Source organism: Saimiri boliviensis, chromosome 2 (genome assembly GCF_048565385.1).
Source record: "Saimiri boliviensis isolate mSaiBol1 chromosome 2, mSaiBol1.pri, whole genome shotgun sequence".
NCBI classification, from domain to species: Eukaryota; Metazoa; Chordata; class Mammalia; order Primates; family Cebidae; genus Saimiri; species Saimiri boliviensis.
In genome coordinates, this window is record NC_133450.1 from 7007472 (window position 1) to 7031819 (window position 24348).

General features: G+C 41.4%; 1 protein-coding gene across 2 annotated transcripts in view; it reads right to left on the reverse strand.

Moving 5' to 3' along the window:
- Positions 1-24348, reverse strand: part of THSD4 (thrombospondin type 1 domain containing 4) — a 669073-nt gene that overhangs the window by 103793 nt on the left and 540932 nt on the right. For both annotated transcript variants that reach the window (XM_039469071.2, XM_010340286.3), the window contains one exon: positions 13335-13539. In XM_039469071.2, coding sequence (XP_039325005.2) covers positions 13335-13539 — 205 coding nt within the window. The remainder of the gene's footprint in view (positions 1-13334; positions 13540-24348) is intronic.

Sequence of the window (24348 nt, forward strand, 5' to 3'; positions counted from 1 at the left end):
AGCCGTCTAGCCAGTAGTAATACAACTCCAGTAGCACGTGGGCTGCGCACCATGCATGGGCCTCCGGAGAGCCAGCCCGGCCTTTATTTCTGAATTTGCACCACGTGGCACAGTCCCTAGCTCGTGGTGTTACTCCAGAGGACAACGTCTAAGGCTGGCCTGTTTGTCTTCAAGGGGTGCACAGCCCCACTGGGAAGAGCACGGACATGTAAACAGATAAACTACAGTAAAATCGAGTTCAGTGCCAGGCTGGAGAGATGATCAGAGAATCCAAAGAAAAACGGACTTTCTTTGCTGGCCTTTTTCTCTTTTATTCTTCTGCCATGTATTAAGAAAGCAAGAAAGGACTCCAAATGCCACAGGGCCAGCTACCAAAAGGCATTTTAAGATGGGACTTCCGTTGCTGGGGCTGCTTCACCACTGCTGAGAGATAAGCAATCAAGGGACCCACTACCAAGAATTGAGTGAAATCTGGAAAGCAAACCAAAGGAGGGGGTTGGACTGGAAGCTAAGGATTCAGAGTGAGCGGATACATAAAATGGTCATTCCAAGAAAACCTTAGGTATTTATTATTTTAGAAACATCATTCTGAAACAAGTGATCTACAGTACTTTAGCACTGAAAGGGATCTTAGTGATCAAACAGGCCAGGGTTTCTTACTTCAGCTCTGTTGAGGTTTGGAGCTGAATCATTCTTTGTTGTGGGAGCTGTCCTGTGCACTGTGAACGGTTTAGCAGCATCCCTGGCCTTTTTCCACAGATGCCAGCAGCACCCACCTCCCCTCTTCTCTGCCCTAGCTGTAACAATCAAAATGCCTCCACCCATTGCCAAATGTCTGGAGAGTGGGTGCAAAATAGTCCCTAGCTGACACCTACTGACATAGAGAAAAGGCCTTCTACCCTGAAAGGACATTGGAATCACCTTTAAAGTTTTTTAAACAAATCCTGAAGTCCAGGTTGTCAGGCTGTGCCCCCGACCAGTTAAACATGCAGGTGGGACTCAGGCATCAGTATAGTTCAAACATGCCTCATGCAGCAGGTCTCCCATGATTGCCATGTACAGCCAGGGTGAGAACCACTGATTCAGGGAGATACGGGAACTAATAGTTTGGAGATGCTGGATATTTTACCTATATTTTCTCATTTAAAGTTAATAGTCCTATGAAACTGTAATTGTTTTCCTAGTTTGCCTATGGGGAAATCAAATCTCAGAAAGGTTAAGGAACTTGACCAAGAGCATCCACCCCAGCTGGAAACAACGGCTCTGCAAAGACCAATTTCAATGGGCAGAGTATAAATGGAAGACAAAGCCAAGAACTAGAGCCCAGATAAGAGCAAGAGCAGAGAAATGCCACTTAGATCACTGGATGCAGCCTGGGGCTGGGGGAGTATGGTAGGAGAGGCATAAACACATCATCACACATCGATACCCCTAGAGGATCCATTTTCTGATTAGAATGAGGTCAGCACAGGATGTGTGCTGAAGAAGCATGCCTACTTTTCTTTTTCTTTTTGTTCTTCTGGGATGAGGAAACTATTCCTAGACAGACAGTTGAGGGCAAAAGCCATAGGTACACAACTATGGCAGTCAAATCAGGTAGGCTTTTGATGTCTAAGAAGAAAGGTGTAAAATTTTACACCTGAACTGGCATAATCTCGGAGGCTTCCTTGGCAGTGGAGCAGGAGAGAAGGCTGTTTCTAGTCATGGCAAGGAAATTGCAAGGAAAACAAGAGTTTTGCTAGGCAGTCACTGATGCAGTCACTGGAGCCTTGAATAAAGCCGGGAAAATATATATTAAACTCATTATCATGCTAGGCAATTCGTGATTATCCTACTGAATCCTCAGATGCCTCTAAGAGAAGAGGCTTTTGTAGCCGCCTGCCTGTCTGTCCCCTGCCCAGATGGGGACACTCAGAGGAAACCTGCTTCATCTTGCAGCATACTGGTCTCTGCTCCATTTGGAGAAAAGGACTATTGCAAAAACAGATGAAAGTAATTGCAGAGGAAAGCCACCGACCGTACCTAGAATAAGCAACTATCCATTATCCTTATAAATGTAAACTGACAACTAAGGATTGATCATCAGATATTCAGAAGGAAACTAAACAAAACAAGGCCAAGTTTTATTAAAAATTCTTAAAAGCTAGTTATAAAAAGAAAAAAACCTTATTTTGATGAATCTGTCAGAAAGCTAACCAAACTTCTATTAGGAGTATATCCATTGTCGGGAACAAGATAGGAAAGCCCATTATCATGATGATTATACCACAGTTTTAGCAGTTTCACCCTCTAAGTGCAAGAAGAGAATAAAGCAGAATACTTGAAAGGAAGGTAACTTTTTTTTTTTTTTTTTTGAGATGGAGTCTGTCACCCAGACTGAAGTGCAGAGGCGTGATTTTGGCTCTGCAACCTCCACTTCCCAGGTTCAAGAGATTCTCCTGCCTCAGCCTCCTGAGTAGCTGGGACTACAGGTGTGCACCACCATGCCTGGCTAATATTTGTATTTTTATTAGAGATGGTGCTTCATCATGTTGGTCAGGCTGGTCTCAAACTCTTGACCTGAAGTAATCTGCTTGCCTTGGCCTCCTAAAGTGCTGAGACTACAGGTGTGAGAAGATAACATTTGTATTATTTATAGATATCATGACTGGCCACCTACAGAAAGCCCAAAATCAAACAACTGAAGATCTATTAGAATTATTAAAAAAGTCTAGCAAGATGTCGATACAAAATAAATATATAAAACTAATTTCACATACACTGGCATGACTAATTAAAAATGTAATGGAAATGAAGATGTTATATGCCATATTAGCAAAAACTATAAAATACCTAGGAATAAAGTAATAAAACATAAGTAACATCAAGTTGAAGAAATTATTAAGAACATAAAAAGAGCCAGGCGCGGTGGCTCAAGCCTGTAATCCCAGCACTTTGGGAGGCTGAGGCGGGTGGATCACGAGGTCAAGAGATCGAGACCATCCCGGTCAACATGGTGAAACCCCGTCTCTACTAAAAATACAAAAAATTAGCTGGGCATGGTGGCGCGTGCCTGTAATTCCAGCTACTCAGGAGGCTGAGGCAGGAGAATTGCCTGAACCCAGGAGGCGGAGGTTGCGGTGAGCCAAGATCACGCCATTGCACTCCAGCCTGGGTAACAAGAGGGAAACTCTGTCTCAAAAAAAAAAAAAAAAAAGGAACATAAAAAGAGGAACGTGCTACGCTCCTGAACAGAAAGATTCAATGTCGTAATTTTTTTTTTCCTGCCTCAAATCAATCCATAAATTTGTTGGAATCTCAATCAAAATCTCAACAGAATTTTTATGTATTTTGACAAATCGATTTTAAAATGTATATAAACAAATGTATAAGAATGCCTAAGAAAAATGTACAAAAAGAGCACAGTATTTATTTGGTAGGAAACTGAGGAGGGGACAGATAATTGACCTATCAAAGAATAAAACATATCAAAACTACAGGAGTGAAAATTATATAGTATTTAAGTAGAGGAGACAAACAGATCAATGGACCTGAAGTGAGAATTCACAAGTATATCTATACATATTTGAATACAGCGTATGGTAGATATGGCATTTCAAATCAATGGGAGTCATTTAACAAATGGTATTTCCAACTGTCTATTTGAAAAAAAAAAAAAAAGTTAGATCCTGCCTCACACCACACAACACAAAAATTCCAGATGTATTAAATATTTAAATAAAAATACAACCACAAAAGTAATAGGATAACATATTAGAGAATAATTTTATAATGTTGGAGGTGGGTAGGTCTTCTTAATTAAGACAAAACCACTAGCCATAAAAAAATTGACAGAATTGACTGAAGAAAGATTACAATTTTTTTACCACAGAGTAATAGATAATTTAAGCAAAGTTGAAACATAAGATAAAGGCTAATATTTTGAATAGATATGAGCAAAAAACTGGGTATTATTATGTGTATGAGTTCTTAAAATCAATAAGAAACTACAAATGCAATTTAAAAATGTCTAATTCATAGAGTATAAAAAACAAGAATTACTAGCCAGGAAAATGCAAATAAAAAAGATATAGTAAGAATTAAGTGTATTTGTAATACTTAGTTTTGGTAAGGGTGTGAAGAAAGAGTTCTTTCATGTGCCCCTGGTGGGAATGTAAATTGGTACAATGACTTTGGAGAGGAATTTCGTTTTATTTTCCAGGATTTTAAGTGTGCATTCCATTCGACCTACAAATTCTCCTGCCAGGAGTCTATCCTACAGAACTATTTATATAACTATGAAAAGATACACATATTAGGATATTCATGGAAGCAATACTTGTTAGAGAACCTTTCTTTAAGTTTTCTTCTCCAAGAATTTGCTCAGTTTCTTCCAGAAATAACTTTTTCAGTTATTGATCTTGGGCATTACCTTTCATGCTATAGTCCTAAGAAAATGTCTAGTGATCCTTGGTTACTCATTCATGGTATTTTCAGTTATTCACTGGCATTTAAGACAAAAGCAAATGAAGGCTTCCTGAGAACCCTGCGCATGTTAGTGTGTGTTAACAGGCTAAGTTCTACAGAGTCAGAGAGTAGGGTACTACTCAGCAAGCTGCCCTTTTTCCAATTCCACAATAAAAACCGAAATCTTGCAGCACCCACCTCTCATCCAGGCCCCAGTCCCTCCGTTGGACAAGGAGGCAGTGCCAGCAGTCTGAATGCGTGCGTCTGCTAGGAGTGGGGGTGCCTGTTCCATAGACGTTTTTTTTTCACTTCTTTCCCATTTTCAGCCACATTTGTCCCTTCTCCCCTCCCTGTTACCTGCTATGTTCCAGGCTCAGAGCCTCTTGGGGCTTCAGCTCACAGGCCAGGCCCTCCTCCTCCCAGACCCCCTCTGCACACCTGGCTGTGATTTCCTCTGCTCTGCTAGTGAATATTCTCTCATCTGCTTTCTGTTTTCCAAAAATCTGTTAAAATCATTTGCTCACTGATGCCCCTACTTCAGTCTTCTTGGTGATTTTAGGTCACATGTTTTTTTTTTCTTTTTTTAAATTCCTTATCATTTTGAAGTAATCTTTGAAGAAAGGCAAGAAAAACTCATATGCTCAGTCTGCCGTCTTAAACCAAAATTCTAAAGTATGATTTGTAATGTTACAAAATCAGAGGCAATCTAAACATCCCTCAGTAGGGAAGTACCTAAATAAATAATGCTACATCTATTGTATGGAATACTGTGCACTCAAACAAACAAAAAACATAGCCTGATATGAATATAAAAAGATACCCATGATATGCTAATAAAATAAGGAAGAAAATTGCAAAAAGCATGTGTAGTAATATCAATTTTAGAAAGTATACATTTATTGGTACTTATAGAAAGGGCTGGAGAATACAAAATGAACTGTGAACAGTAGTTAATTACCTTCAAGTAGTGTTTACACTTGAATGTAGTGGATCAAGTGTGGAGTTTGTATAAAGAGGGAATTTTACCTTTTTGTTCTGTTTCATTTGTCTTGCTTGAAAATTTTACAGTGAATATGAAAAAAATATTAGAGATTATTGTCATGCAAATGTAAGACATCACAGTATTTAAACATTCAATGTTTCCCATAGAAAAAGCTGCTCAATGAATAAATTGAAGCCTGAAAATTATAGGTTATTCATAAGACTTGATTTTTTTTCAATGCTGACCATTATTATTGTTTAAAACTTTCAGGAGAACATGTTTGAAAGTAAGAATATTGCCAGTTTATTTTTGAAAGCTTACAGATCTTTAGAAATTCTGTCCAAGTCTAAAACTCTATGACAACCTAACATGTTGGCAGGTAGTACGTGTCTTGTATAATCAATTTGTGCTTGGTATGCTTTTATGTCTGATTTCTTAACTGTTGTATAATGACATTAGTAAACTGAACTGACGGAACTATGCCAAACTTTGATATTTCAGCTAAAATAATTTTACAATATCTTTTATTAAGAAAAAGGCAAGTAATACAAAATGTCAATCATTTAAATACAATTAAACTTTTTTTCCCTAAATGGGAGAGTTCAGAATAATTCACATACAAAAGGTGAATTCATAGCTTACAACAGACATGTGCGTTCTAAAGTCTTTTCCATTAAAAAAAAAAAAGATCGAGGAGTCTAGAACTCATGAAACAGTCTGTATTTTGGAGCATGTAAACAAATTCAAATAAACAGAAATTTGGAGCTCAATTCTGCAGAGTTTCATTAGTTTACAATCTCAAATGAGACGAATAAACATCTTATCTCCTGAAATATGTGCAACATTAAATGTTAATGGTTTCTGTAGTTTTGTTCAGAGAAAAGAAGCATTGTGGTGAGTTGGACTCTTCCTCCAGCTCTGCATGGGCCACTCCTCCTATGAGTTATGGCAGGGAAGGGGCTGGACCAATGGCCTTCAGAATCTGAGTCTAGTAGGCTAGGCCTTAATGGTCAAACTAAATTAAGCCAGAAACTCAGAGTTAACTTTAATGTACCATCACTATAAATACATCAGCCAAAGTTTCTGGTATACAGGTCTCCTTTTTCTATTTAGTTTTAAGTTTGAAATTTCAATTTTTATATTTTAACTCTATAATTATAACTTTAGAAAGTCTAAAGCTTTTTGGAACAAGCAAAGTATTAATAAATAATGTCCAGTGTTAAAGATCAGAAGGCCATGTATGTGAAAATGCTTTGGAGATTAAAATATTACGTACGTGTGGTATGACTACTATTATTAACTAAGTGAGAAGCCCAGGGCGGGAGGAGGGTTCAGGAAAAATAACTTGTGGGTACTAGGCTTACTACCTGGGTGATGAAATAATCTGTAAACAAACCCCCGTAACATAAGTTTAACTGTGTAACAAATCTGCACTTGTACCCTTGAACTTAAAAGTTAAAAAAAAAAAAGAGAGGGAGAATCCTAGGGATGCTCATTTAAATATTGAGAGCTTTAGAAATCTTTTAAAATAAGGTGATTCAAAAAGAATAAAATACCGAGGAATACAGCTAACCGGGGAGGTAAAAGATCTCTGAGATTAGAATTACAAAACACCACTCAAAGAAATCAGAGATGATACAAACAAATGGAAAAACATTCCATGTTCATGGGTGAGAAGAATCAATATAATTAAAATGACCATACTGCCCAAAGCAATTTACAGGTTCAATGTTATTCCTATCAAACTACCAATGAAATTCTTCACAGAACTAAATAAAGCTATTTTAAAATTCATATGGAATAGAAAAAGGAGCCCCAAAACCCAAGGCAATCCTAAGCAAAAAGAACAGGGCTAGAAACATAACCTTACCTGACTTTAAACTATACTACAGGGCTACAGTAATCAAAACAGAGTGGTACTGGTACAAAAACACACACACAGACCAATGGAACAGAATAGAGAACTAAGGCCCAGAAATCAGGCCATACACCTACCACTATCTCATCTTCAACAAAGCTGAAAAAAACAAGCAATGGAAAAAGGACTCCCTATTCAATAAATGGTGCTGGCAGAACTGGCTGGTCATATGCAGAAGACTGAAACTGGACCCCTTTCTTATGCTATATACAAAAATCAACTCAAGATGGATTAAAAGACGTAAATGTAAAACCCAAAACTATAAAACCCTAGAGGACAAGCTAGGTAACACTGTTCTGGACACAGGAACTAGGGAAGATTTCATGATGAAGTTGCTAAAAGCAACGGAAACAAAAGCAAAATTTGACAAATGGTGTCTAATTAAACTTAAGAGCAGCTGTACAGCAAAAGAACCTATCAACAGAGTAAACAGATACCCTACAGAATGGGAGAAAATATTTGCAAACTATACATCAAAGGTCTCATATCCAGCATCTAAAAGAACTTGCACAAATTTCTAAGACGAAAACAACTCCATTAAAAAGTGGGCAAAAGACATCGACGGAAGACGTACTTTTCAAAAGAAGACATACATATGGCCAACAAGCATATGCAAAAAGACTCAGTATCACCAATCATTAGAGAGACACAAATCAAAACCACAACGAGATACCATCTTACACCAGTCAGAATGGCTACTATTAAAACGTCAAAAAATGACACAATCTGGCAAGGTTATGGAGAAAAGGGAACATGTATACATTGTTGCTGGAAGTGCAAATGCTTTCCAACCACTGTGGAAAGTAGCATGGTGATTCCTCAAAGAGCTAAAAATAGAATACCATTTGACCCAGCAATCCCTTACCAGGTATATACCCAAAGGAATATAAATCATCCTACTATAAAGACACATGCACACATATGTTCACTGCACACTATTCATGATAGTAACTAAACGTCCAACAATGACAGATTGGAGAAAGAAAATATAGTACATGGTACCACAGAATACTATGCAGCCATCAAAAAGAACAGGATCATGTCTTTGGCAGGAACATGGATGAAGCTGGAGGCCATTATCCTTCGAAAACCACACAGAAACAGAACACCAAATACCACGTTATCACTCCAAATGGGAGCTGAAGACCTGGACACACAGAGGGAAACAACAGACACTGGGGCCTATTTGAGGGTGGGAGAGGGTGAGAATTGGAAAAAATAACTGTTGGGTACTAGGTTTAGTCCCTGGGTGACACAATCTGTACGAAAACCCCCTGTGTTATGAGTTTACCTATATAAAAAGTTGTACATGTACCCCTGAACCTAAAATAAAAGTGAAAAATAAAACAAAATAAGGTGATTAAATCATCATCTTCATCATTAGCAATATAAGTCTGGGCTGGATGTGGTGGCTCACGCCCATAACCCCAGCACTTTGGGAGGCTGAGGTGGGTGGATCACGAGGTCAAGAGATGGAGACCATCCTAGCCAACATGGTGAAACCTTGTCTCTACTAAAAAGACAAAAATTAGCTGGATGTGGTGGCGGACGCCTGTAATCCCAGCTACCTGGGAGGCTGAGGCTGGAGAAGCACTTGAAGCTACAAGGTGGAGTTTGCAGTGAGCTGAGATCGCGCCATTGCACTCTAGCCTGGGTGACGGTGAGAGAGTCCATCTCAATCAATCAATCAATCAATCAATCAAACAAGCTTGCCTTTCTCATAGAAACCTATTTTCTATTGTTACTGGGGAGTCAGCCATTTAAAAAATACCAACTATTTCACAGGGAAAGTTTTATTTGCATTACAAATAACTAAAGGTAATTCTGGAAACAAGAAACTAAAAAAAAAAAAAAAACAACTTCTTAAGCTGTGCAATCTTCAAGGCAAAGATACAAATGTGAACTATTAATTTCCTCTACATTGCCTATTCTGCAGATCAAACTTTCACAAACAGCTGAGTAAATTTTGTGTATCAAGTCAAATTTTATAGAAAATACAGTTTACATCGCCAGAACTCACAAGGTAAGAAAATCAGAATCTTCACTGTTACCTGGAAAACTGTGGAGAAACCCACCACATATCTCTTTGGAAAAGGTTTCAGCAGGTGACAATGTGCAATGTAAAACACGGTTGTCAAGAGTTCAAAAATAGCTAGATACACCTGCTAATCGTTTCTACATGATCTCAAGCAATCCCATGTATGTTTACTTTTAAAATATACAGACTTCATTCCGCAGGAATAGTGGGTTAGGTAAAGACAACACCTGTGAAGAGAAAAAGACCATTCTAACCAATGAACACTTCAATGGCATGAAATTTATGGCATATGAATTATAGATCATTTTTTTTTAAAAAGAGAGAACACACAAAGCACCCCAGGTGATGTAAGTGCTATAGAAGGAACTTGTGTTTGTCACCTCTGGAATCTCCTTTCACTAGAGCCTGCTCTTCCGTTTTTGCTCTCTCCTTTGCCCACAGGACCTCATGTAATATTGCCATGGATGCTACCGATTTCATGTGTACCCCACTGACCTCTGGGTGTAGGAAGTTGGAACTTGACTTTTTGAATCACCTCTCCATTGAGTATTTTCTTTTTTGAGATAGAGTCTTGCTCTATCGCCCCAGGTGGGGTGCAGTGGCATGAAAGCCTTGACCTGAAGGCTTTACCTCTTAGGCTCAAGCAATCCTCATGCCTAACCCTCCCAAGTAGCTAGGACTACAGGCATGTGTCACCAGATCTGGCTGATTTTTAAATTTTTTTGGAGAGATGGGGGTCTCACTTGATGTTGTGCAGGCTGGTCTTGAACTCTTAACTTCAAGCAGCCCTCCTGTGTTGGCCTCTCACAGCGCTGGGACTATAGACATGAACTACCATGCCCGGCCCCCACTGACTCTTGGTACTTCCATTTTCCCTCTGCCTTCCCTTCATCCTTTTTAGGGAAAGAGGAAATGTTTATTCCACAGTTTTGATGGAATCAAAACTGACAAGCCCTCTGAGACAAAAGAAAGGGAATGAACATTTGTCAACTGCCTAGTTAGGGGCTCTGCTGGGTCTTAAATATATGTTATCCTATTGAAACTCATGACTACTTGTAAGATGAAGATTCTTATTCTCCTACTCCAGACGAAAACACCAAAGCTGTGAGAGCTTCCTCTATTTAGACATCCAGTGGATATTCGCCCAGAATATCTATTTTTTCTTTAGGGGGCACAGCTTGAAAACTGCTTGCTGAATAGAACTAACTATAGCCAGGGAAAACGTACTAAGAGCAACATCACACTAATAAAAAGTGACATTTAAACGCAATTACACTTCAAGTAATCCCCAGAAGAACATTCCCATTCTAGGAGGCAGGATGTTTAAGAAGATGTGATCTCACAGTAGTACAAAAGAAAGGAGGAGCCACACAAACACTATTTTTCACTATTGAAAAGAATATACAAAGCACTCACTGAGAAACGAGGTTTTCTGCTACTTGATGGCTCCTGAGTTTGTCAGAGCAAACTGAACAGTTTTCCTTAGATTGGGTTCGTCTCAGAGTCTCATCTGCCATCCCTTCCCCCTCCCCTCAATAAAATCAAGTTCGTTTTGGCTGCATTTGACTAGACGGGGAAGGAAGAGCGGCGGAATATGGAGTTTCTGGGTCTGGAGTTAACTTCTGGGTGATCCTGATACTTGAAAGCTGCAGACTTAATAGTCTTTCAACTGCTGCAGCCATTGCTGCTTCATGGCCAGTGGCACACCACAGGGACTCAGGTTCCAAGACTGCCCATTGGTATCATCTCTTGATAGACTACCATACCTGGAGATAGACTTCCTGGATTTGAACCCCAGCTCCACCTCGTTATGGCACTGTGACCTTGGCAAGGTACATAATCTCTCTGTGCCTGCTTTCTTATATGAAAAGTGGAGATGGGAATAGTTCCTTTTCCCAGTTGAGAGAATTCAAAGATTGAATGAATGTAAAGCATTAAAAATAGTGCCTGACACATAATTTTTGTGTTAGGTAAGTTCCTGTTCAATTAAATAATTAAAAGATAAAAATACATACTGCTATTGTAAACAGTGCTGCAATGAACATACATGTGCATATGTCTTTATAATAGAATGATTTATAATCCTTTGGGTATATAACCAGTTAGGGTATTGTAACCCAAATGCCCATCAATGATAGAATAGATAAAGAAAATGTGGCACATATACATCATGGAATACTATGCAGCCATAGAAAAGGATGAGTTCATGTCCTTCGCAGGGACATGGATGAAGCTGGAAACCATCATTCTCAGCAAACTGACACAAGAACAGAAAACCAAACACCACATGTTCTCACTCATAAGTGGGTGCTGAACAATAAGAACACATGGACACAGGGAGGGGAGCATCACACACTGGGGCCTGTTGGGGGCTGGAGGGCTAGGGGAGGAATAGGAGGGGGTGGGGGAATTGGGGAGGGATAACGTTAGGAGAAATACCTAATGTAGGTGACGGTGGAGGGGTGGGATGGATGCAGCAAACCACCATGGCATGTGTATACCTATGTATCAATACTGCACGATCTGCACATGTACCCAGAACTTAAAGTATAATAAAAAAAAAAAAAGGAAAAAATGCATACTGCTGTTCATTAAATAACTTCTAAAAACGCCTCCCTTATATTATTTTGTTAACTGATTTGTACATCCTGACATGAATTAGAAATTTACAAAAAGTATTTTGTTCAAGGCCATGTACGGTGGTTCATGCCTGTAATCCCAGCATTTTGGTAGGCCGAGGTGGGTGGATCACTTGGGGTCAGGAGTTTGAGACTAATGTGGCCAACATGGCAAAACCCCATCTCTACTAAAAATACAGAAATTAGCTGGGCGTGGAGGTGCATGCCTACAGTCCCAGCTACCTGGGAGGCTGAGGCAGGAGAATCGCTTGAACCTGGGAGGTGGAGCCTGAAGTGAACTGAAATTGCACCCCTGTACTCCAGACTGGGGGACAGGGCAAGACTCTGTCCCCCCTCCCAAAAAAACCAAACAGTAATTTGTTCAACTGGTTTGTGGTTTACCCCTCCCTGTGTCCATGTGTTCTCATTGTTCAACACCCACTCATGAGCGAGAATATGTGTTCAGTTTTCTGTTGTGTCAGTTTGCTGAGAATGATGGTTTCTAGCTTCATTCATGTCCCTGCAAAGGACATGAACTCATCCTTTTTTATGACTGCATAGTATTCCATGCTGTGTATGTGTCACATTTTCTTTATCCAGTCTATCACTGATGGACATTAGGGCTGCAATCCCATTGCTAGTATAAACCCAAAGGATTTGCTCGGCTGCTTTGTGGTTTGTATCAGACGGAATGCAAATAGCTTGAAAGTCCAGAAGGAAGTATCAAAAAAGATCTTTTGTGGAACAATGGGTTAAAAATGGCCTCTCAATATTGATGATATTGTCCAAAACGATTGCTGGAGGATTCCACAACTTTTCAAAAGACATACACACTACTACATGTATATGTCTGCTGCCCCAGGCAGATGAAGCAGAAAGAAGAGAAAAATGGCTTTGCTTTAGACCTCCGGGGAGTGAAGGTATAGATGGGATCAATTGTCCCTGGCCACCTCAAATCCTGACAGAACAAACACTGGCGGGTCTCCGGGCTTTGCAAAGAGCTTCTCCCATCTCAGGGCAACGATTTGGTCTGCTATTCACTTTATAACCATGTTTCTCTTGGGAGAAGCAAAGGCTGGTTTAAATGTATAGATACTAAATATTTATTTGCTTATTTGCAAGAAGGACCTTTTTAAAAACATTTTTTTTTTAACATTTTTCACCCAAGCTTCTCATTTCAAGGCGCAGGCCAGGTGGTACCTTGGCATTCCTCAGGGGCACTCTCTGCATGCCCCAGGACTCCCAGACACTGCTGTGTCTGTCTCACAGTTCTGAAGGAATACATCACCTGGCGGGGACAGATGGCTTTCTCTGGAAAAAGACCAAGCTTACCCAAATAGTTGTTGCTTTTGTACATCTCCGTGATGTTGATTTTCGTGGCTCCCTGGGGAATCTCCACGACGCGGTGGTAGCCCAGGCTGGTGAGGGCATGCTTAAACACGCCCGACACAACCTGACAGCCTGTATTGTCTCCTCCACACACCCCACATTTGTCCACGACTTTGTCAGAGCCTAGGTAGTCATCACAGCCAATGTTCTGCAAAAAGGCAGAAAACAAAAGACTCTTATAGCATGAATCAGGAGCAAGCAGGAGGAAGGAGGCGAGAAGCTCTCTGGGCAAGAAACTTCTTCTCTTGCTATTTATGAAATGTATATTCTAGGAGTGGGGTGGGGGCCACAGACTGTAAACCCACAGACAATACAGCAGAGTTGGTTTGGTGGTGGTAAATGATCAGGAGAAAAATAACACCGGGATAAAGATGAGGGAAGATGTAATGAGCTAGAAATTTACGTAAACAGGTTGTACAGTGAAGTTCTGCAAATCCCTGCTGGACTATGGGAGGGGAGAGGATGGCCTGTGCTGGGATTTATTTATTTATTTATTTTGAGACGGAGTCTCGCTCTGTCACCGGGCTGGAGTACAGTGGTGTGATCTCAGCTCACTGCAACCTCTGCCTCCTGGGTTCAAGCACTTCTCCTGCCTCAGCCTCCCGAGTAGCTGAGACTACAGGCATGCGCCACTAAACCCGGCTAATTTTTGTATTTTTAGTAGAGACGGGGTTTCACCATGCTGGCCAGGATGCTCTTGATCTCTTGACCTTGTGATCCACCCACCTCGGCCTCCCAAAGTGTTGGGATTACGGGCATGAGCCACCGCGCCCGGCCTGTGCTGGGATTTTTATATAAAGAATCTCTGTGGAGTCATGACAAGCACTGCATCTGAAACTGGGATTTGCCCCCAAGTCTTCTTACAGCTGCTACACTTAGCAAAGTACCTCCAAAACTCGTGTTCCCTGGACCGGATTCTTAGGAAACTCAATTGTTTGAGAGCTGAACCGCTGCTGCTAACTGTGGCTGTAGAGACCTGAGAGGCGAGACTTTTGCTTGGTTACTCCAGAGCACTTTTCCCAGAGCAGAAGGATGAAGGTAATCAAGAGCCAGAAACCTGAATGAACGGGATGAGAACCTGGTAAATCATGGAGCACCATGAATTCTCTCTTGCTTTGTAGAGCCAGTCTCATCAGCGTATAAGGGAATTCTGACTTTCCTGAATTCCCCTCCCCTCACAGAAGGAATCTTCCCACAACTCATTCTAAGATCTTTTGGTGTTATCTCTTCCTCCCCATTCGTATTTCCGCTGCAACCATTTTATTTTGCATATGGAAATTAAACTTTGGGTCAGACATGGTGGCTCATGTCTGTAATTCCAGCACTTCAGGCTGCTGAGGCAGGAGGACTGCTTGAGCTCAGGACTTTGAGACCAACCTGAGCAACACAGTGAGATCCAGTCTCTACAAAAAAATGAAAAATTAACCTGGTGTGGGAGCACACACCTGTAGTTCTAGCTGCTCAGAAGGCTGAGGTGGGAGGATCACTTGAGGCCAGGAGTATGAGGTTGCAGTGAACTATGATTGCACCAGGGGACTCCAGCCTGGGCAACAGAACAGACCCTATTTCAAAACAACAACAACAAAAATGAAACATTGAAACAAAACGGAAAAATCTTCATGAAATCTTTTCTCACTTCTGCAGCTTCCCAATCCTGACCTCACAGGGCTCAGGATCATGTTTCCTGACTCTAAAATTGGGATTCTCGTTCCGAACAGAGAATTCTGTCACTTTTCCATGAGCAGATGGAAGTGAGTTGATTATGGTTTGGACGATGAAATACTGTGAGTGCAGGATTCTTCACTGAGTTATGAGGATATGGAAAGATAGTTGAAATCAGAATGGTATTCTAATTGTTGAGACACACGCTCTCCAAATCACAGGCTTGTTCTTGTTCTTGAATGCTAACCGCAATGATCAGTCCACATCTCAGGGGCAAGGCGGCCAGCAAACCAAAATCCGCTTTTGATTTTGTTATGCAACACTGGGTCTCTTCATGGAGGTCCCATAGGTCAAACCCTGTGGGCAGAGTCAAATCAAAAGGTGCCCATTCCTTCCCCTGTAGCTGCGTGCCTGATGGAAACCTTTCTGCAGGCACTGCCCTTCTTCATTATTGCTTCGGTATTCCCCCGTGCACGTTAACCCAGCCATAATGACTGGTCTCGCTTCACCAATAGCATCTCTGTAAACACTATCTCTGACAGTAACAGAACATCTCTGTATGTTCATCCACATCCAATTAGCCTTTCCAAATGCTATGTTTGCTATGTATTTCTCTTCCCTCAAATCATTCTCACCCTGCCCCGTGCACATTTTAGCAGAAAAAATAAGGAAAATGTTTTCCATGCATGATTTCCATAGCCCCCCCCCCTTGAATTCTCCCTTGCTTTGAAACAGCAACGAAATGTTACCACCAACAGGGTGGTAACATTTCAATAGAACCCATGTCATCAAGGAAAGATTCCAACTGAATCAGGGAGATACCTCTGACTGTCACCAAGGAGGAAGGTGAAAAGGAGAGCTCGTCAAAACCCATTGCCTACCCTGTCTAGCAACATCTCACACTTCCTCCCTTCCCAACCCCCAGTTTGCTGCTGCTACCCCCGGCCCCGGCTTGTCTAGACTGAGCTCATTCTCAGAGGGGTTCTTCGGATAAAGGGAACGATGTATACACAGGTAGGAAAGAACCCAGAATGATACGGCTGTGGCGCAAGGCTGCTGCGAGGGATGATATGAGGCTGGAGAGTTCAGCTGAATTTGTCAAGAATCTTGTTTGCCGGAGTGAAGAATTGGAATTTCATCCTATGGGCCGGGCGCAGTGTAATCAAGCCTGTAATCCCAGCACTTTGGGAGGCCGAGGCGGGTGGATCACGAGGTCAAGAGATCGAGACCATCCTGGTCAACATGGTGAAACCCCGTCTCTACTAAAAATATAAAAAATTAGCTGGGCATGGTGGTGCGTGCCTGTAATCCCAGCTACTCAGGAGGCTGAGACAGGAGAATTGCCTGAACCCAGGAGGCGGAGGTTGCGGTGAGCCGAGATCGCGCCATTGCACTCCAGCCTGGGTAACAAGAGCGAAACTTTGTCTCAAAAAAAAAAAAAAAAAAAAAAGAATTTCATCCTATGGCATTAGCAAACCCCAGATGTCTGAAGAAGGGGTGAACCACGCTCAGACTTGCTTTTTAGTGATAACAATGGTTGCAGTGCGGAGCGGGCCTTAATCAGAGTGGGGACAATGAGCCATCCAGGGAGTCTCTCTCCTGTAACTAGGGTGTAAGGGATACTTCAAGAATGAATGAGAATCGCCAAAGATGGAATAGATGTTGCATTAATCGTATTAATCCTCAGCCCCAGCCCAGTTAGAACAGACCTGTCACAAGGAAATTACACAAGTAAGTTACTTCAGACAACCATAGACTCGGACACAATGTTACTTGATCTTGAGAATCAGACATTATATTAAAATGCTCTGCACAATTCGATGGACCCATCCCCACCAGATTTCCTGCACAGCATGGTTGCTCTGGATCAGTCTGGACATGGGAAGGAAAAGCTGCAAGAGTTTTTCCTGGTAGACGTCCAAGGACCCCGGAGGCTGGTTTCAGTGAAGCATGCATGCGGCTGCACAGGAGGCCCAGAACTAAAGGTGACATCCCGGGAGCCACCATCAATAGCTTCCTTAGGACATACTAGGAGCACTCTTCAGTGTTTTAGTGCCTACCCACGCCTCTAAGAGACGGAGTTCCCATGGAGTTACCAAGTATCCCTCCTTTACTTCACAAAGCAAGAGAGACAACTCCAGAATGAGAACTAGGGAGACAACATATATTCAAGACCTTCATTTTTAGCTGAGGCCAAAGGCAAATCACACACATGCCGAAGGTCCCTTCTCCTGCACGGGGCTGTTGTGAAGATCTGATGATGTAATGAGGGACGATTTGGATTGGGTGTCTAGGAGGGTGTGGCTGGGGAATGACCTCTGGACTAGGATCTGAATGACAAAAAGGACCTGCCGTGACAAGATCTAAACACGTGAAGATGTATTTCATCACTGACGTCGCTGAGTGGCTACACTGAAAAGCCTGCCCAGGAGATTCCAAGCTGAATCAGACACAGGTCCTGCCTTTGGGAATCTGAGTCTAACAGGAGTGATCAGACACACACACAGATAATCCCAAGCTATCAGGCAATGAGGAACCCCTGTATGCTCTATGTCGTGCTGGACAGGATCAAATCTCCTTTAGTCGATAATTAACAATTAGGTACATGGGGTCTGGAGGATGTTACAATATCCCAGTCTGAATGAGGGGAATGGGGATGGAGTGAAGGGATTTAAGAGATGCTTGGGATGCAGAATGAACAGGTCTTTGTGTCTGTCCTCATCCCCCTCCACGCCATCTTCCTCAACATTGTTGTGTCCAGCATTTACAGAGTCTTTACGATCTTCTAGGTCCTCTGAACATATATGTTTTGCCATTTAATCCTAAAAAGTCGTCTGTGAGATTGCTGAAATTTATAGGAAAAGAAGACTTAGAAGAGAGGTTAGATAATTTGCCCAAGTCCATAATGCTAATAATAGGTAGAACTGGGATTGAAACACAGGTCCCAGACCAAAGCCCGTGTTTTTTACTATTAGGTAAAAGTTGGAGGTCAAAGGATCAGAGGTCATGTTGAGGGTTCTAGCTTTGTTGAAGGAGTAGATGGTGTCAGTGACCTACGTGCAGAGGAATGAGTTCAAAGCATGGTTACCATGAAGACTGGAGAGAGCCTGGCCTAGAACTCGTGACTCTGGCTTTCTCTTCTTGCAGGGTTATGAGGGATCAAACCCATTATGTATCTCTCTTACACTGGCTCTTTTAACATTATACTTTACACAAGCGTGTGAATACATATTCTAGCCCATCTTCCTATTACATTACTTTCTTATTGTTACAATGTTTTATTTTGAAATAGTGTAAGACTCAAAAGAAGTTGTAAAAAGAGTGCAGAGAGTTTTGGTGCCCCTTCACCCAGCTTTCCCTAATGATAATACCTTGCATAACCAAAGTACTTTGTCAAAACCATGTATGCCATCGACATCAGTATAGTCCTGCTAAGAATAGGTCTTATTTGTGTTTGTTGTTTTTTAGATGCACTTTTCTGGTGTTCCATTAACGATTATCACATGTATACATTACGTGCTATGAATTTGTTTAAGGCAACTGGTATTTTCCTCCAAAACACAGTCCTATAATCATTAGTTATAATCACTAGCTGATGTCATTTATCAGGAGAAACAGTTTAGAATAATAAAAAGAATGTTGGACTGGGGACCAGAAAACCTGGGGTGCAGTCCTGGCCCAGTCCCTGGCTTGCTGTGTGATGTTGGGTTAGTCACTTCTCTTCGAAGTAGGTGCTGAAAACATTTCTACCATCATCCAGATCTTCTTGTCAAGGACAATGTGCAGAAATGAATCTGGCCTGAATTCTGGTTTGTGTATCAGGAGGCTGATCAATTGGTCACTGATAGGGGTGACTTAGTGCTGACCTATGGCTAGACTCTTTCAGAGGTACCATTGCAGTATCCTCAGGGGGTGCTTGGGGTGGGCAGGAGAACCTTCGTTCTTTTGCTGTCTCTGCCCCCGATGAGTACTGTCTTTGGACATGTTGATAAGCTGTTCTGAGCCCAAGAATGTTTTTTTCTGTCTGGATGGGGATGGAGCAGCTACCTCTTAGGACTATTGGGAAAATCAAATAAAGCAGACACAGAAGGTACTTAACAGAATGCTGCAATATGGTAGCTTCTCAGAAAATGCTGGGTTGTGTCATCATTGTCTTCATGTATTTGATTTTGTCTGAAGTCTATCCACTGCTAAGTCAATCCGATCATCATGTAACCACCCAGACCCACCCCTATTTCTATAACACTTTCTACTACTTCTTGGTCAGAAGTATTCTCTTATTCATTTGGTCAAATTCAGAAAACTTTGAAGAGCAAAAAACAAAAAACAAAACACAAAACAACAAAACAAAACAGCCATAAAGTCAAGACACCTCACACAGCTTCTATGTTCTCACTGCTCAAACAGCACCTATTGAAAAAGGCCAGAAAGAATGTCTACACTCTGATCTACCTTTATTTTATGTTTCTTGCTCATCATGTACTGCAGTTCAAAACAGATATTTCTTGCTGTTACAAAGACAACTGGATAACCATCAGATGTCCTGTGTATTTTTTCCAGTGATTTTTGTAATATATTGTAGGAAAATTTTACGCATTGCAAGCCATCACAGGAGAAATTGCTCAAGAATTACCCCCAATTGTGTGCCAAAATTAACCTGAACGAAATTTCCTGAGGGAAATAAGCAATCTGGATGACATATTTGGAGGTGAATTTCACAGGGAGGAGGCCTCTGTCCATCATGGCAGGGTAAGCTGGTGCCAGGCATTCAGATAGTGGAGGTTTGATCCCCTAATGGGAAGCAGATGTGTCCGTGTGTGCTCAGTAAACACATGAGATAGGGTAACCTCAACTGTTTGGCTGGACGACCCCCACAGGTAAAACAATGTGCCTTAATAATCATGCTGGTAGAACAGTATGGGAGAATATTAAAGTGATTAGTAGCTGACACCAATTTACTTATATTTACGGTGCGCTAATTCATGGAAACGCATGTGGATGCCAAACGTTTATTCATGACATTCTGTTGAAAGAAATCCTTTGCATATGATAAATATCTCCTTGTTATTACTGTTAGGAATGTAGATCAATACCACCTTCCTGGAAAGCAATTTAGCAATATAGGCTGTTTGATCCAGTAAATTCTTCTAGGAATTTATGCTAGGAAATGATAAGAAATCAGGCCAACAGTTTCTGTATGAAGGGCTCATCACAGTATTAATAATAATAAAAAATTGGAAACATCCTAAATATTCAACATAAGGAAACAGTTAAACATTCTATTCTGGGTGGATCTTTTTCCATTTGTTATTCTCATTAAAGTCTTCTAACACTTATGTCTGTAAAACTGACCTTCCCTATCGCTCAGTAAATGTTTCCTGAGCCAACCTCAACTATGTGCCAATGCAGTGGTAGGCAGCAGAGACATGAAGGTAAAACAAACAAGGTTCCTATTCACAGTCTGAATTAGGGGTCAGAAAACTAGAGCTAGTCAGCCAAACCTGGCCTACAACTTGTTTTTATAGATAAAGATTTATTAGAACACAAACACTCCCATTTGTTTAGTTATTGTCTATGGCTGCTTTTGTGCCCCAACAGCAGATTGAGTGGTTGCAACGCAAACAGTGTAAAATATTTAGATCTGGCCCTTTACAGAAAAAAATTGCCAGCCCTGGTCTAAATTGAAAGTCGAACACAATCAAATCACTTCAATATTGTCTGTAAGTGTTGAGAGAGAGATGAGCAGAGTCCTGCGCAGCCAAAACCAGTGCTTGGGTAGATGCTTCCAAATCTACCCCTGATCGCCCTCATCCTGCATCACACACACTCAGTTGATTTGTTCTAAAATGACTCAATTGCAAAACAGAAGGCGGAGAGTTGTCTTCTACTGCAGTAGTCTTCAACTTTTTTTTTAAGTAAAAAAAAAAAAAAAGATACTTCACAAATAAAATCTCATGTCGAAATACAAGGTTCCACCATGTAAAAGGAGAAGAGCAGACCTGCTTGGGTTGAAGGACTGTTAGGGCTTAGAAGCCTAGCTTCTCACCCTCCTGCCTACTCTTCTTCCTCAAGGTGAGGGCTTCTCAACTTCAGCTCTACTGACATTTTGGTCCTGAAAGGCCTTTCCTGTGGGGCTGCCTTATGCACTGTAGGATGTTTAGCAGCATCCCTGGCTTCTACCCACTAGATACCAGAAGCATCCCTCACTCTCAGTATGATAAAAATGTCTCCAGACATTGCCAAATGTTCCCCATGGATGCAAAATCACCCTCAGTTGCAAATCACTGCTGTTTTATTTCCAAAGCTCACCCAGGAGCACATGACAGATTCCCCAGAAAGCTTTAAAACGATGGCAATTTCACAGAAGTGCACACGCAGCCTTTGTAAATGTCAGAGAAGCTAATGAGCAAAGGACACTTAATTGTCCAGTTTCTAAAAATAGTTCCTTACTGCTATCAATCTATCCAATAACCTTCGCGAGTTCTTCAAGATTGCCTCTTGGCTTAACTTCAGCATGAGTAGGATTATGCATTGCAAAGAGCACAGTACCTGGGACATGGTGGGTGCTTAATAAGCATTTGTTGAATGAAAGAGCAGCTGGTTGAGGAATCAAAAGTTCGAAGTTACAGGACCAACTTGCTCTTCGAACTGGTTTATCTCTAAGGTCCCTTCTGGTGCCAATTTTTTTTTTCTTTTAAAAAGAGATACAGCCCTGATATGAAGAATCCTGCCATATCTAAAGGGAGGGAAATTTGCTTTATATAGACAAAATTAAATTGGAAACAGGAATCAATGGAGATCAAATTGACGATGCCATTCATTTCCAGAGAAGAAATGGTCCATAGGATAAAAGGTATTCTGGCTTCCTAAGTGAAAGCAATTGTAAAACAAGTGATCTGGTTTTAATCAAGCTTATGGCTGTCACTTTTCAGTACCTCATCCTAGTTCATAATAGGATAGCATCTTACCAAGGAACTCAACTGTAAGAAAATGTTGGTGCTCTTGTACGATAACACTGGGTAAGAATCAACTGCAGCTGTGTTTACAAATCTGAAGAAAGGAGTCCTGAGGGGTAAACATCATATTCTATAAGATATTAATTACCACCTCCCCCAATTCCACGAGGGTCATCGTTCTCTGGAGGGCAGGGGTATCCTAAACTCTAAAATTCTAATACTTTACTTTCATAATCTTCCTCCTCCATGAATTGAAATGGGGGGAGGAGGAGAGAGGCCTGAAATAGCTTTTGACAGTGGTCATTGCTCTATTATAAAAGTAAGATAGCCATATTTTTGTATAGAATACTAGAAACCTCTAGACTTTCACTTTACTTTTAATGTGTAGAGCCGTATGGTGAATTGTGTTTAAAGAGACTATAATATATCTGGCCAGATTTTCCTGTAATTTTTTAGTGTCCCAGGAGGGGCTGGCAGCAGGAAAAAACCACGTGGGATGGGTCTGTTAGAAGCTGTGGTTTTGGGCTGCTAAGGAGGTCAAGAGTAGGAAGTTCCTCACAGAATGGGGCGGAGAGATCCGCCTACGCCCTATAGGGCGGCGTTCTGGAGGGCAGATCATCAGCAAAAAGACAGTAGCGAGTTGGGCTGACGAACTCTGGTCCAGGATGGAGGCCGCTTGCACACTGGCCTGATTTACAGGGCTTCCTGAGCACAGATGGCCCGAGTCTACCGATGCAGGCCACGGCTAGAAGGCTCTAAGGGGACTGTCCTCATGGCCAAAAGGCAATGATGGAGCTTCACTCTGGCATCCTTGTCACTTCCTTAATGCACAGCCAAACATGCCTGTTTGCATTTTTCTCCACAAGATGGCACCTCTAAGCCTTTGCAAGAGAGTACTCACCTAAGCAACTGGTGTAAGTACAGGAAGCAGTGATTCAACATTAAAAAAAAAAAAAAAAAGATTGTTGAGAAACACAAGAAGGGAGGACTGAGAGATCCAGGCTGACTGCGTCTTTACTGGGCTCTTCTGTGCAGGTTTCTGCCATGTTGTTAAGGCATGATTTCATTTCTTAAAAATTTTTTATGGACCATCCAAAAAAAAGGGTAGGTGAAATATGCAGATCTTGTATTTACAAAATGTTCGAGAAAATGCTTTAAAATCTGTGTAAACCAATTACAACATTGGGAAATCCATGGGATTCTTAGATATCATTGGGCCATCTCCAGGGATGGCTGAGAGGACCAACTAGGTGAGTGGGAAGACACGATGTGAGAAAAGGCTTGGCGACCAAAGCGTGGGATCTTAAATCTAAAGACTCTTGAGTGGGAAACGGCATGCTGCAAAGCTTTTTTCAGAAGATGTCTGGCAAACACAGGCAATGAACTAGAGATGGAAGACACTGGAGATTGAGACACACACAGACAATTGCATTAAGATGGAAGCAAAGTGATGGAGACCTGGACCAGAGAGATGGCATCAGAATGGAGGGCAGGGGCCCACCAACATCACGCTGAAGGAATGGCCAGCTGGATGGAGGGTGGATGTTCTAATGAAGGTGGAGAAGTAAGGAAGACCTGGGTTCCTGGCCTGAGAACCTGGAAGAATACTAGTGTTCTTCAGGCAGAAACTCTACTGGGGGGCAGGCCTTTGATGGAGCCATCATATAGCCAGGATCTGAGCATGGATCTAATATTCATTAATTCATTCATCGAATTTAGTTATATTAATTCTCTCTCCCCTATTCTATCATTGGAATTTTCCTCTAGAACAGTATGCATTTTTATTTTAGGTTTTTGGATAGGAATCCTTCTAAAGCATATTTTATAATCCTCATTTTTAAAAAATATCAAGACTAATGAGCATTATATTCTCTGGCCCGTTGTTACTCAAAGTGTGGTCCATGGACCGGCAGCACAGGCATTATCTGGGGCTTTTTAGGAGTCTTGTGCCCCTTCCCAGGGCTACTGAATCAGAATCTGCAGTTTAACAGCATCCTAAGGTGATTCCTATGCACATTAGGGTTTGAAAGGTGCTGTTCTACACTGGGGGTCAGCAAGCTTCTTTTGTAAAGAGTCAGAGAGTAAATATCTTAGACATTGCAGTCATATGGTCTCTGTTGCAACCACTCTGCTGGATTGTTGCAGTGTGATAATAGCCACAGACCACTTATGGCTGTGGCTGTTCCAATAAAACTTTATTTACACAAACAGGTGGCAGGTGGATTAGACTCACATGCTAGATTTGGTTTACTTGGTGGATTTGGCCCATGGGCTATAACTTGCCAACTCTTGCTCTTGATGACTCAGAGACATTCTGAGGTGTGAGAGATTGTCACCCT